The 13,591-nt window shown below is 40.2% G+C and overlaps 1 protein-coding gene across 14 annotated transcripts in view; it reads right to left on the bottom strand.

Annotated features, from left to right (window-relative positions):
• Nucleotides 1–406: 406 nt before the first annotated feature.
• Nucleotides 407–13,591, bottom strand: part of SVIL (supervillin) — a 142,487-nt gene continuing 129,302 nt past the window's right edge. For 13 of the 14 annotated variants that reach the window (XM_055806458.1, XM_055806456.1, XM_055806459.1 and 10 more), the window contains 10 exons: nucleotides 13,247–13,523; nucleotides 11,231–11,382; nucleotides 9,915–10,020; nucleotides 8,895–9,102; nucleotides 8,087–8,220; nucleotides 7,253–7,408; nucleotides 6,708–6,851; nucleotides 2,469–2,590; nucleotides 1,485–1,640; nucleotides 407–1,359 (listed from right to left, as the gene is read on the bottom strand). In XM_055806458.1, the coding sequence (XP_055662433.1) occupies nucleotides 1,273–1,359; nucleotides 1,485–1,640; nucleotides 2,469–2,590; nucleotides 6,708–6,851; nucleotides 7,253–7,408; nucleotides 8,087–8,220; nucleotides 8,895–9,102; nucleotides 9,915–10,020; nucleotides 11,231–11,382; nucleotides 13,247–13,523 (1,542 nt within the window). In that variant the 3' untranslated portion in view covers nucleotides 407–1,272. Of the gene's footprint in view, nucleotides 1,360–1,484; nucleotides 1,641–2,468; nucleotides 2,591–6,707; nucleotides 6,852–7,252; nucleotides 7,409–8,086; nucleotides 8,221–8,894; nucleotides 9,103–9,914; nucleotides 10,021–11,230; nucleotides 11,383–13,246; nucleotides 13,524–13,591 lie in introns of those variants that run through there. The other variant, XR_008747521.1, reaches the window with a different exon arrangement.

Genomic DNA, 13,591 nt, shown 5'->3' with positions numbered 1-13,591 from the left:
TTCTATTCAAGTCCTAATTAGCTCAATGAAAATGATTTTGACTGCAGTGCTTATTGAAAGAGTGGACACAATGCCATACTCATTTTCAGTTCAAGTTTTACTCCCAATTACACAAAGGTTGAAAAGAGTTTTTCAGAGTTTGAAAACCAGTTAATAATTTTAGTTTCATTATAAAACGGGGAAACCCAAAGGATACAGGAGTTGTGTGACTGTTGCAATGTTCAGCATTGAAGTGTTGTGCAACCTATTTTTATCTCATACACTGATTATTTTCTCTATTATCTGCCTCTCAAATTATAACTGTACAACACCCGCAGGTATCGAAGGTTAAAATATTTTGATAAAATACTACGTTAGGGAAGGTTCCAATGACTTAGTACAGATTAAAGTACAAAATAATGACAAGTGAGAGCATCGCTAGGAGTTTATTCAGAAGCTTTTACTTTCAGTTCTTATATCACAAAAGACATGTTTAATGTTTACAACAAGTATTAGAAACTGAGATGTTTTTATTTCTACTGTTATAAAAGTAACATAAGAGACAATTCTAAGCCATCTTCAAAATGCAGACCAATCTTTTTTTTTTTTGTATATAAACTGTACACAAAAAACAAGGCACTATACATTTTTGGATAATAAAGTATAAAGGTTGATTCGCATAGTTTCTCAAGAAATCCATGCTATAAATACAAACGCTTTGTTCAGTTTAGCACCTGAAGCAGCACTGAGAACAATTCATTAACTATTGCAAAGAGAAAGTTTTCAGAATGCGTAGGAGATACATATTGGTGGTATAGCTAATTCAGTACAAGCAACTGCCATCCAGCTACTTTTCTGTAGTTTTGAAATGAAAGTCTTGAAAGTGAATATATATTGCATTGTTAAATACATACTTGTTCTATGTGTTTATATAAATATAAATTCTTTGTAATCCACAAACTAACAAAATAACACTTTACAAAGAGAACTTCTTCGAAACCAAAAATGGGAAGTATTGTATATAGCCAAAGGACACCTGCAGCAGTAGCTTAGGAAACTACTGTTTAAGTGCATAGGAGAGCAGAGCTTAAACACATTACCTTTAAGAGTCAAAGTTGAATTCCATTTCCAAAGAGTTCTCTTGGCCTTTTATATTATTACACACTTCCGGATAGGTAGTCACTAATAACTTCAGATTATTTCTATTTGTTCTGTAAATGGGGGAACAATTCTTCTAAAGGGCAGAGGAAGTGAAAACTGATATCCCTTTAGTCTCACTCCAATAAACACAACTTAGAAGAGTCCTTTTGCCTTCTTCAGATTAACCTGCTTCCAAGATGGCAGTGCATTGTATTCTTCTCTCGTCATCTCTAATGCAACCTGCATTTAAAATGAGAAGATACACCGTTGATAAAAACACTTGTAAGTAGCAAAACTGTCAAATGACTTCACAGCATGATTAGACACACATGCACAGAGTAACAGCGCACCTATTCTCTCCTTACCTCAAAGTCCTCATCTGAAAGATAAATTTCAAGCTTCAGTGGATCAACTCCCTCAGGTAGAGGCCTAGCTAAAAGATCCGCTAATGGATACACTGTTTTACACAGCTTGGCCAGCACGTCCTCCACAAGGATTATTTGGTTAGAAACATCAGCATCCTGTAAGGAGAGAAGGAAAACCGAGAACAGGATCACAATGCTGAAATCACCAACTGCTCCCACTGCAGTCTGAAGATGGCATGGGATCAACTCGCACTGCATGGCCCACAGAGCACAAAGCTATACATCCAGGTTGGCATATAGGTAAACAACACTGCCCTACAACAATTTCACAGCTGAAAAAAAAACAAAAAAGGGGTGTGCACTAAGCAGGACACCCCATACTCAAAATCTCAGTTTAAGGTTGACTTCTGTGTTTAGTCACAAAGCCATCATTTTCCACTAAGGATGGCTGCAAAAGACAAAACACAGCATGTCATGCACCTTGAGATGCCCCTTGACTGAAGGCTTTTAAAGCAGTCACATGTAAATCGGCTGTGACTCTGCTTCCCAGGTGGGGAAGTCAATGCTGTAGCTCTTGGAGCCAGCTGATCCTCTGCGGGGCATTTTGCTCCTCTGCACTTTGAGTCTGGAGGACAGACCAGAACTGCATATTGCTGCCCATTTCACATGGTTGAAAGAGTTGTTCTGCTAAACTCTAGCACACCTCTTTCCAAGAGATGGTTCAGATAACACTTTGCTCCCGTTTTTAACAAGAAAGAATATAAGAAGTTACAGGAAAGAACAACCAGGAGTTCCTCTGATATCCACACTCCCAGTCAGAATTTAGCTGTGTTGTTATTTTTTTCCTGTGCACACTCCTGAACTGCACTTTGGAAGTTCATACTCTGGATTTTGGGGCTTGACAGCACGAACAAGCAATGTTAACGACCACACAAGACACATCCATTAGCAACAGGAAACAGTCTGTGCCATGAAAAGATTTACCATTTCTGTGATCTCTGCGATGTCTTCCCTGTGTTCCCAACTTGGGAACATATTAGTGAAGGTCAGAGGCTCTAGGCCAGCATGAATTAGATAGGATTTGGGGGGCTTCTTTACATTTTTTCCTAAAACCGGTCAAAATAAAAAGAGAGAGAAATTACAAATGGTACCATATTTTGCAATGTCACCCGCTGTTCAAAGCTGCCTTGGAAGTATGTATAAATGATTCTCTCCTGGAAAGCTGAAGTAATTTAAGACAAAAGTAGGAATAAGTTTCACCAGTTTTGGTGGTTTTTTTTATGTAGTATGGCACCTTTTAACATGTTTTCCAGTATTCTTAAATCTGCCTTTTACTCTATCTGGATCAACCCATGTATGCTGAAAATTCCTCACAGTTACTTCCTAACCCAATGTATTTCTTATCTTACAAAAACAGAATTAGAATAGAGTAAGCAGAGTTTGATGGTCTGAAATTAGCCAGATTCAGGTAAATGAAAACTTCTGGTATGCTCAGCAGAAATGTCCTGCCAGCAGCAAATAAAGCTTAAGCTTAGAGGTTTAAGTGAGATTTTTTAAACTGCTCTTAACTTGGGATACTGAGGTCTAACACAATCCTTTTGTTATTAAATTCAAAGGAATGGGATCTGAAAGTTCACAGAGGTACTGCAACAGCTGGGTGGTAACTACTGATGATTTTCAAAGACAGTCCTGCTGCTTTAACACATGTATCTGTGCACGCTATATAGGACATGGACATAACACTGCCTAGGAGTGATGCCACATCAAATTAAGTCATTAAAGTCATTATGCCAAGTACTGGTGAAAAAACTACTGACTGAATGATTTCATTCCCCAAGGATTCAAAACCACTAATAAACTCCAAATATTATTAGAAAGAGGTAGACACACAGTCAGGGACTGGGAGGAGCTGTCATTCAGAAAAATGTTGTACCTTCATCTCACTTGGATTCAAACAAGTCAGTCTAATCAAATCTTTCTTCCAGATAGGCAATGGAAAAGCTGAAGATGTTGCGAAGTCCAGAATCAGGTCAAAGTAACAGAGCAGCATGACACCACCTCACTTCTGAGGGCTGTAGCTTCCCTAAAAACTGTCTCTTGCAAAATTCTGTTATTCCCTACATTATAAGATTTCCTCCAGAGAGTGTAAATCTATCACAGAAGACCCTGGTTTTTACTGTAGTCCCTACCTGCACTTGATGAGCATGGGCTGTCAGGAGGGAGGGACTAAAAGAACACAGCCCCCTCCTCCCCATTGCCAAGGAGCACCCCAGGGACTGATGCAACGCCTGTGCTGAATGCAGAGAGCCTGGCTGGACATAGTTGTTCCATTAGGTCTGCAAAACCTGGACATTACATGTTTGGCTTTACATCAGGTGCTGGGAGCAAACTGATTAGAGACAGTATGTTCACATGAAACTCTGAATACCACAGATACAAGCTCTGTGGAGTGATTCAACATGCACTTAAAGACTTTGCATTAAAAAAAATGCGTGAATCTGCTCTAGTTGCGCTGCTCCACTCTCAGTAATTCAGCCAAGAAATAAAAGGAAGTGGCATGTGCTAATGTTCCAGCATAGGTAGGATAAATTTGCGTGTAACTGGATAAACATATTTACTGCATGAACTCTGCCCTCAGCACAAGCTGATCTCCTCACTAAGAATCACTTAAGGGCAAACTAGATTCTTCCCTCTCCTAGTGGTCTGCAGCTCAGCTTTCCAAACTGCTGATTTAGCAGATAAAACCACAGAAAAACTTTCAAGACATGTTGACAAGTTAAATAAGGTTTATGCACAAGGAGAACTGCTAGGTATATTCAAGGGATATCCAGAGTTGCTAATCAATCTCTTTCATATCATCATGTAGAAAAACACTGCAAGCCAGGAAAAGGAAAAAAAAAAAGGGGGGGGGGGGGGGGGGGGGCAGGGGGGGGGTTGGGGGCAGGGGAGACACAGATGTGGAAAGAAATGGAAAGAGAAAAATAATAGAAAGGCCTTTTAATGCGTCTGATCACTTAACTATATTCTGGTAGTCAAAATAATTGCAGCAGTGTTGATATCTCTTGAAATTAAATTTCTTCACCTTGGTAAGTAACAACACATAAAAGGTAGTCAGCCCTCACAGCTTGATGCAATGAAATTTTGAAGTGACTGACAGAATACCATATTGTGAAAGTGATCGACCACCAGAACAGCATGGTTTGAACAGTCAAAAACTGCTACAGAAGTTCACATCAGCCTTAACATAGAAACAGTACAAGTAGAATCAGTCTTTAACAGTAACACACTTGCTCTGTATCTATCCAACCACACAGCCCAAAGCTCTAGAGAACTACCCCATGGCAAAGAGGATAAAAGCCAAATTGCTGCAAAATCACGGCCAGAGGTAAAGAAGTGAGCACCCAGCAAAAATACTTGTTCTATGATACATATGCTACACTTCAGACCCCTGAGGAGTCACTGAAGAGCTTTCTGCTGTGCATCAAACTCTGATGCAGCAAACCCTATCCAGTGCAGAAGGTATTAATCCCTTTTCCCCATCATCAAACTTGATGAAGTTCAAGAAACATGGAAAAGTATCCAAACCTCAGCATGTGTATCTGATTCTATCTCTGCTGGGGCCAGAAAACATGATTTTCATTACCAGAAGATTACAGCATTGCACCAGAAACACTGAGACCAGGATCTTACATTCGTCTCTCTCACTAGCCTGCTGAGCAACTCTGGGCACTTCATTGCACGGGGCTTTGTTCCTCTATGCTGACATTCACTTCTGCTGTGAAGCACATTGTATGAAATGATTTCAAAGAAATGCATTTTATCACTCCTTCTGACTTGCAAAAAACAGGGGTGGGGGTGCTGAAGAACAAGTAACTGGCCTCTTCTTAAGGAATTCAGCAGTCACTGCCAAAGACTCTTCCAATTGCTTCCCTGTCTTTAGCACCCCCATTCTTAAACAAATGCTGCTGCTGTTTGTCATGGCAGTGCCAGGGACAACACCACAGGATGAACCATGCAGAGCAATCATGCAGCCCAATAAAGGTCATGTTTCAGTGTCTTCAGAACCAGTTTTCAGTTGTCTCCTGTTGGGTGTTACCACCTCCCCTCAGTGATGACACAAGACAACTGAGCAGAAACACAACACTTGCTCCTACTCCTATTCGACCTGCAGATTGGGAATGAAAGACTGGCTTATCCTTATAAGGGTGGAATCCATCAAGGATACCGCCTTCCCTCTTCAAATATACAAATGTCTATGGAGGAAGATGACACTTACCACCAGCTGTATCACAAATTTTAAAGTTTATTTGCTACAAAAGAAATCAGTGGCATTATGAGGTCTCAAGGTCTATAAGCAATCAGGCTTTCCTTGCAAGAGGACATAGCTTGCACCAGTTATGCCCTAGTGACTTATTCACAGTGGGAAACTGCTTTGAGTTAACAGAACATGGCTGTTTCTTATGCCCCTCCTAGATGTTACCCCACATCTTTCTTTATTCATCCCCCATCACAAGATGCAAGTTCTGTTCCCAGCCTCACATAACCTTAGATGAAGTGAGAGGAAAGCACTATGGTGTCTCAAGGAAACTCTACTAGTGCAGAAAATAAACTAGTCAGTGTACTGCTACATGATCATCAATTGCAGCTTGAACCACTGCACGCTGAGTGGCAGTAACTCTGTCTTGTACCAATGAGCACAGAGCTGAGGCTGTATTTCCAGTATTTCCAACGGCCACCTGTTTCCATGTGAGACTTGTTCTTGATCTTTATAGTCTTTCCACCTCCCCCACTAAATCAAAACCTAGTTACATCAGCAAACTCTATCTTCATTCAGTCTTTTGACATACAAAAGCTTAAGAAATGTACAAGGAGCTAGACACAAAGCATTCAGGTTTAAGAGGCTGTGTTCTCAGAATTCACTTTTAGAGATCTGATGTCTGAACTACTGTCCCACAGTGGGGGCACAGAAGAGAAATAAAGCCCTTTCTGAGAACTGAGTTAGCAGAATGTCTTGGCAATTTGGGAACAATGCCACTACTAGGCAAACTGCTTGCTAAGAAAAGAGTTGAGAACGCATCTTCAAATACACTGATGTTTATCGATAATGTTGGGGGAGCACCTGAGTACCTTTCAGCTAGGGACAGTATGGTGTGGAAAGGTATGACACACTTCATACATGACACACACATGACATCAGACCAGCCAGACACAGCAGTCTGTTACCTTTGCAGTACTGGAGCACTGTCTCCATGGCGCATTTCCTGTCTGTAGCCCATCTGATTCGAGCTGATCCAGCGATTTTATTTTCCACAGGCCACCAGCCTTGCCACAGGTACACTTCATGGTGATTATCAACAAGAAACAGTGCTACACAGCCAAAAAATATCAAATTTATCATCAGCCATTTACTGGTTCTCAGAATCCCCTAAACAACCCCAGTCTTAGATGCTTGTCAGCATCAGGACAGGATCATTTCAAAGCTTACCAGCCCCTTTTGTTATTCATCCAGCTGAACCTCAGCTAAACTCGGATTTTCTGATATAAACAATGTATTTTTATAGCAAACTTCTGCGATACAAGTATGTTTAATTAGTTCTCAGGATCTTTATCACAGAAAAATTACTGTTACTGCTTAATGCTGTATATGCATCACATACACACCTTTTCCTGTGATAAATCAAGTTAAAAGTGATCACAGTTACTGAATCGCTGCCCAATGCAGGACAGTTATCTGTTTTCCTGTTACTTAAGTATTTTAAAGCATATACCTGGCTGTGGGGCAGTGTAAAGATCCTCTTGCAAGAACGGCATTGAATTGATGACAGCAGGGTCTCTTGAAGGGTAAATGTACTCAGTGGCTGAGAACTCTCCTGATGAACTACTGAGGCTGAACAGGCGGGGGGTGAAATTAAACTTTCCAGGATCTTTAAAGAACAAAGGTTAAGAAGATTTCCAACAGTAAGTGCCAGAGATTCATGTTAAAAAAAATAATAAAAAAAAATATCAACTTTTAGAGTGACCGTAAATTTTGTGGGTTTTGAAAAATCAAGAAAGACACCCAGATGTCTTGGGGGACTAGCAACAGCTGTGAAGAACTTGAGCTAAAAGGCTGGCTGCCATCAGTTTGAATCCGATGATGGCTAGTTAGTATCCACCATTTCGTAACTGGCTGTTTTGCAGCTTAAATGAAGCAAGCCCAGCTCAGAGTTTACTTTTTGGCTGACAAATTTTCCACTTGGTAAATCAATTCCCCTGCTACCTTTGTTGGCAGTTTGAAAGCAAAGACTGGACAAGAATGTGTGCAGAACTGCCTCCTAAATCCCTTCAGAAGAGAAGCAATGTGTATTGGTTACAGCATTAACTGTGGCTCTGCACTGCATGAATACAGAGGGACTGCAGAATGGGAAAAGAACAAAATGAAATGCTTGGTTTTCCAGCACTTTCCCTGTGGAACAGTATTACTTAGCAGGTTTTTTGAAACATCCCTCTGAAGGGATCATATCAACTACCAAGCAGTTCTTCAAAAGCTTTACATTAAATCTCACAATACAATAGACCAGTAAACTAAAATGTGAGTGCCAAATCCAGGAATGCAAATCTACCTTGCAACATGCAATCATAGGCCTTCCGATCTCTCCTTCCCAATGCGTCCCAGAATCCCAAGGGCTCTGACCCTTCATCACATTCATGAATCGTCACCTTGCTGCTGCTGTGCAGCCCTGCCTCCAGTGGACATCTACAAAACAAAGAAAGAGAGTGAACCCAGCTTTCCTGCCCCAAACACAGCTGACACAAACCTGCTGGCCACTTGCATTATTAGAACCCAAAAGCACTCTATAGGCTTGCTGCACAATTCATGTCAACATAGGCTTTTGGAAAATGATGGTAAAAACCATCAATAAGCAAGATACGGAATTTCAGCAACCATTCTTGTATCATTACTGATCACATTCCCAGAGCGGAGGAGATGCTCACATGAGCTCTCAGTAGGGATTCTCACTGCCTGTTTTTGTAACTACTGCTGTCCTCCTCACATGCTTTCCCGAATTCATTTCCTCTTCCTTATTCACAAGGCTTGATTCTAATCCTCCTATCAACTGGGATTTAGTTTGCTATTCAGATATTGAGCATCTCCCTCCAAATGGAAAGAGACAGGTTTTTTTGCAACTGTAATTATTACAGCAGGAAGAATAAGTGTGTTTGACCTTAAGTGAAAGTGATTACAGAACATGTGTTTTCCCCACTCCACCAAATCAACTACCCATCATTCCTCCTCCTTACCAAGCATGCACATGCTGCAGTTGTACTCAGAGGACAGCTTTATTTATATCAACTTTCGTTTGAGGCAGACTATTTTAAGTAAATTGGTAGCCTGTATAAACATCTCCAAAACATAGGTCAGACACTCACTGTTCTTTTATTTTATTGGCTGCTGTTCTTCCTACATCCTTGGTGTGAGATTGTGCTTTGCAGCCATGCCACAGGTAGATAAGAGCTTTATTTATATTGAGGACAATCATGGATGTCCGGGAACGCAGGCTGCTGCAGTGACATGCTACTTCAAGTAAGTTTCCTTCATTGGGAACTTCTCCTCGCACGCAATATAGCCTCCAGTCACCTGGAGCAGACAGGAACAGTGCAGCAGTATTATACAGTCACATGGGATTGAAAATTCAAGACCTCTGCTCTGGAGCAGCTGTTCTCATACTGGATGAATTTCACACATCGCATCCCTATATTGTCACAGAATGAACTAGCTAACAGGTTTGGCTAACAATACTTGAGAAACCATGTTGTAGAAAAGATGTTTTCTGAAACCCTGCTACAAAAGTACAAGTATTAAGAGCTGAAGAGCTTAACAGAGCAGAAGAGTCAAGTTTCTGCTCTGTTTCATAGAGGAAAAAGAGGGAAACTAATACAGCAGTCCTACTATTCAGCTCCTCTTCCCCTGAGCACGTTAGGCACGGGAGGTCACATTCAGATGCGAACTGGAACATGTCTATTGCATTGAAATTCTCCTACCTCAACTGCAGCATTCAAGGAATATGTTGCAAAAAGTAATGAATGGGTAACAAAAGCTTAAGAGTTCTCCTTGGAGCAGGAGAACTGCTCTTAAAAATACTCTTTTGCCCTGACTACACAAAAAAGAACATATTTTAAAGCAAATGGACACTTAACTAAAAAACAACTAGAAGAATTTAAATGCATACCAATACAATGAAGTCAGTTTGCTCTAGAGTGACAAAATCCATTCTATGCTCAAAGAAGAAACAAACTACCTTGAAACAAAGCACTGCAAAGCTGTCTCATGGGTTTCATGGCATTAGTTTATCTTTTCTACAGAATACAGTAGTTGAGACTGAATCAAAGCCCTTCACAATAGGTAAAAAAGGATCTGGGGGCAGAAGCTCTTAACTAACAGTAATTTACTTTGTGCGTTTTCTTCTTCCTCTTCCCTTCTTCCAGCATGCACAATCATCCCTCCTTGGAAGCACTGCAGGAAGCATGGTGGTTCTTTCCCTTGAAGCACTTGTACCTGGAAATTGAAAGCACCTCTCTTCATTAAAAAAGTGCAGCAAGTATACAGACTCAGAAAAACTAGTCTTTATGGATTATTAAAAATTACATAGTTATGGCTACCCATGAAGATGGCTTTCCTTCTACTATACAACTGCTGACTATTGTTTAAATTACCATATATATCAACATGCAATAGATTTCATATGTGACGTGCATATTAAAAAGAAACCTCTAGCTGGAATCCAACAATCAAGAGTTTCAGAGGATTTGGAATACCAAATAAATTTTAATTTAAATTAATTTAAACTAACCACTATCTGATTTTTTTACAGGACTGGGCCATCTTGCCTGATGTTCTCTGAAATTTATGGAGATAATGTAGGAACTGAAGTAAGTTTAAAATTTGTTGTAAAATGGATTTATATGACAACATGCATGTTCTTTGCTCATTCAACTTTGCATTTTGATTATGAAACCGATATAGCCATTGCTAAATGAGCTATGCTGCACAGTATCCCACCCTCTGGATTAAGTGTATTTACCTATCTCCTCTATGAACTTCTGTACTACTGGTCACGTCTATGCTGCTGTTAAAAAACTAAGTACAGCATTATCAAGGTACAGAAACTAACTTTAAACCTCGCATCTTGTATGCTGTTAACAGTCAAGTCACAGCAAAGACTAACTGCCAAAACACAAAGCAAGCTAGCCTGTCCTCTGAGCTTCAGACTAGCTGAATCTGCAGTTGCTAGAATCTCTGCAAAACAATCTACTATGTAATTACAGAATAAATACATCGAAAATTTCAAATGTATTTTCATATCTTGGCCTGGCAGAAAGTGCTTCTCCTGTTCTCAGCACTACAAGACAGTCCTGTTATCTCAACATGCACTTGAAGTGAAGGCACAAATTTGTGTAACTGTGCTTCACCTGCTCCTGCAGGGAGAGGAGAGAAAACATCCTCCTCAGCCATTCTGAGAAATACCATCTTTAGAAGTGGGATTTGGGAATGACAATCCATAAAGGAAATTTGGAATAAAACCAAAAGTAATTCTCTGGAATTTGGAATAAAGCCAAAAGTAATTCTGAGACCTGGCTATCTGTAAAGGCAAGAACACCTTTACAGAAAGACAGGAAGCAAAAAAGATAATCTGCATTGACAGTTAGTGGCTACTTGGGCAGGCAAGTCTTACCCGGTCTGCCACCTAGGTCTGCAGGAAGCTCACCTGTGCTCCTCTCTCTTCATCAAGTTCCACTGTCATCAGTGCCGATGTCCCTTTCTCACTCACTGTGGAGTGTCTTCCTTGCCAAAAGAAATAAACGCATTTCTCTTTTCCGACAGCCCTTACTTGTTGCTCTCCTTTTTGCCTGCTTCCAACTGAAAAAAACAGAAAGCACATGCTGAAGAAAGTACTCTGGCTATAGGTTTAAACAACACATGGTTTTATCTTATCTGCCAGCTCAGCTCTATCCCGTCCAGAACAGGAAAGATAAAATGTCCAATTGGAGGAACATTAGGCCGCCAAGCCAGTGCGTCCCTGAGCAAAGCTGGCATTGTCTCAACTGGTGGAGTTAAGCCCACAGGCAGAGATGCCTGTGTTGGCCAGAGAAAGAGATGTAGAAAGAACTGGTACTATCTGGAGAAAAATAACTGACATCACTTGAGCCAATTTGCATGTGAAATGGTATGTCCAGTCATGTCACCAGAAGAGTGCATTATGGCTCATTTTCCACATTACGCTGTTCTTTGGCAGCAGGAGAGTAGCTGGCTGCTGAGCAATACTGGAAACAGCAACAGTTGAGAAAGCTACAGGCATAAAAGAAAAATATTTCGTGGTAAAGTGATACTAGAAAGGAAAACTACAAGAACAGCAGAACACCAAAGCAGTACTTTGCAGTCATAAAAAGTTAGGATTAGGTAAGCTTTATTTTTTTTTTTTTAATTAACTCAGTATTTCATGTTGGTCTGGAAAGTGGGATAGGAGAAAACTTCTTTTCTTGAAATATCATTATTTAGTTGTTATGTTAAGCAAATAATGTTTACAGCAACTGAAGTTCAACAATACAACCAGTTATGGAATATTTTACTCTTTCTAGTGAATACTGAATAAACAGATATAATTAAATCAAAGATTAAAAAAGCTTTAAACCAGATTCTTAAATAAAATATTAAAATTGCTGCCTTGATTTCAGCGGAGCTGAGCAGCATCCAACTGAAATATTTGAGAGAAAGCATCCTGGTCTTTTTAAGTTGAGAATATTCAAACCACTATGCACTTCTAAAATTTATGGTTTTCACTTTTATCTGTACATTCAGTCCATAAAAGTACCGCCTCCTACTCTGTTTTGGAGTGACAGAATATAATGTCATTTATTTGAATTAGGAGTCTGTTTACAGTTCAGTATTAGTGTTTATCCACTTCTCCCAAGACTCAGAAGCTTTTGTATTTTTCTTGGATTTCCCAGTATCTGAACTTAACAGTCCTGAATAAGACCTACCTACAGTTTTTGGCTAAAAGCCTGAAGCTGCATAGTTGTTATACTGCTTTCAACCAATTTTAATATTTTCCTATTTGGAACAATCATTTTTAAACTATTTCTATTTTACTTACCACAAAAACCACCTATCCTTATTTCAGTGCCAGAAGGGATAGTTCCAGCGAGCATACTGAGCTGACTGATTCTCAACATTTACATGCTGCTCCCAGGCTCTTTGTCAGAACACTGCTAAAGTTTTCCACTTGAGACTGAAACCCATAGCAAACAGTTTCCAGAAACAGCTAAAAGGACAGCAAGGGCAGTGAGTTGGCAAGGGCTTTTCCTGTCATTGTTACTGTTCTCCATTACCCAGCACAGGCTTTCCCTGTTGCTAAGCCTACCTCTCTTGCAAGACATTAGTCCATCTGCCTAGTTATTTTGGTGTTAAGCTGTGGGCAGAATTCTGGCTTAATGAGCTGTCCTGTGAACGTGTACAACACCACTGTTGAGTAAAAGCAGAGATGGACAGTATTACATTTGATGTATGAAAAATAAGTACAGCGTTTTTTTTAATGCCTTCTTCTAAACAAAATAAAGGAAGAAGCTCTACTTCCTAATGGCCTGGGAAGGCTAAATTAGCATTCCTAATCTTTAAAACATTTTTACATCTAAGGAAGTTTAGGTCTGGATCTCACCATGTACAGCAGCAGTTTTAGCTGCACTTCACCTTGTTTCAGCAGGATGAAATGGAATTGTTCACTAACCTGTAGTGCTCACCATGTACTTCCACTTCACCACATATGTGTCCCCTTCGTGGAACTGCCCTATGCTTTGCTTAGGCAGTCTACTATAATCAAATTCCAGGATGTGCCAGACATCCACAGATGCCGTGATAATCTCAAACTGCCTCCCATCTTCTCCTTCTACAAGTCCATAGCCCCGGCCAATATTCATTCCATCCAAGACTGTGCCTACAGTCGTTGGGGGCACAGCTACCATTAGCATGACATCATACGGTTTAGAGTCAGATCTGGATTCTTCCTGTCAAAAAACACAGAAGAGATTTCTTTGAGCATAGCTTTTTTCCTCTTACCCCACAGTTCCAGTCA

This window comes from Falco peregrinus, chromosome 5 (assembly GCF_023634155.1).
Source record: "Falco peregrinus isolate bFalPer1 chromosome 5, bFalPer1.pri, whole genome shotgun sequence".
NCBI classification, from domain to species: Eukaryota; Metazoa; Chordata; class Aves; order Falconiformes; family Falconidae; genus Falco; species Falco peregrinus.
The sequence above is the reverse complement of the archived record's forward strand: the minus strand, read 5'-3'. Positions and strand labels throughout refer to the sequence as shown.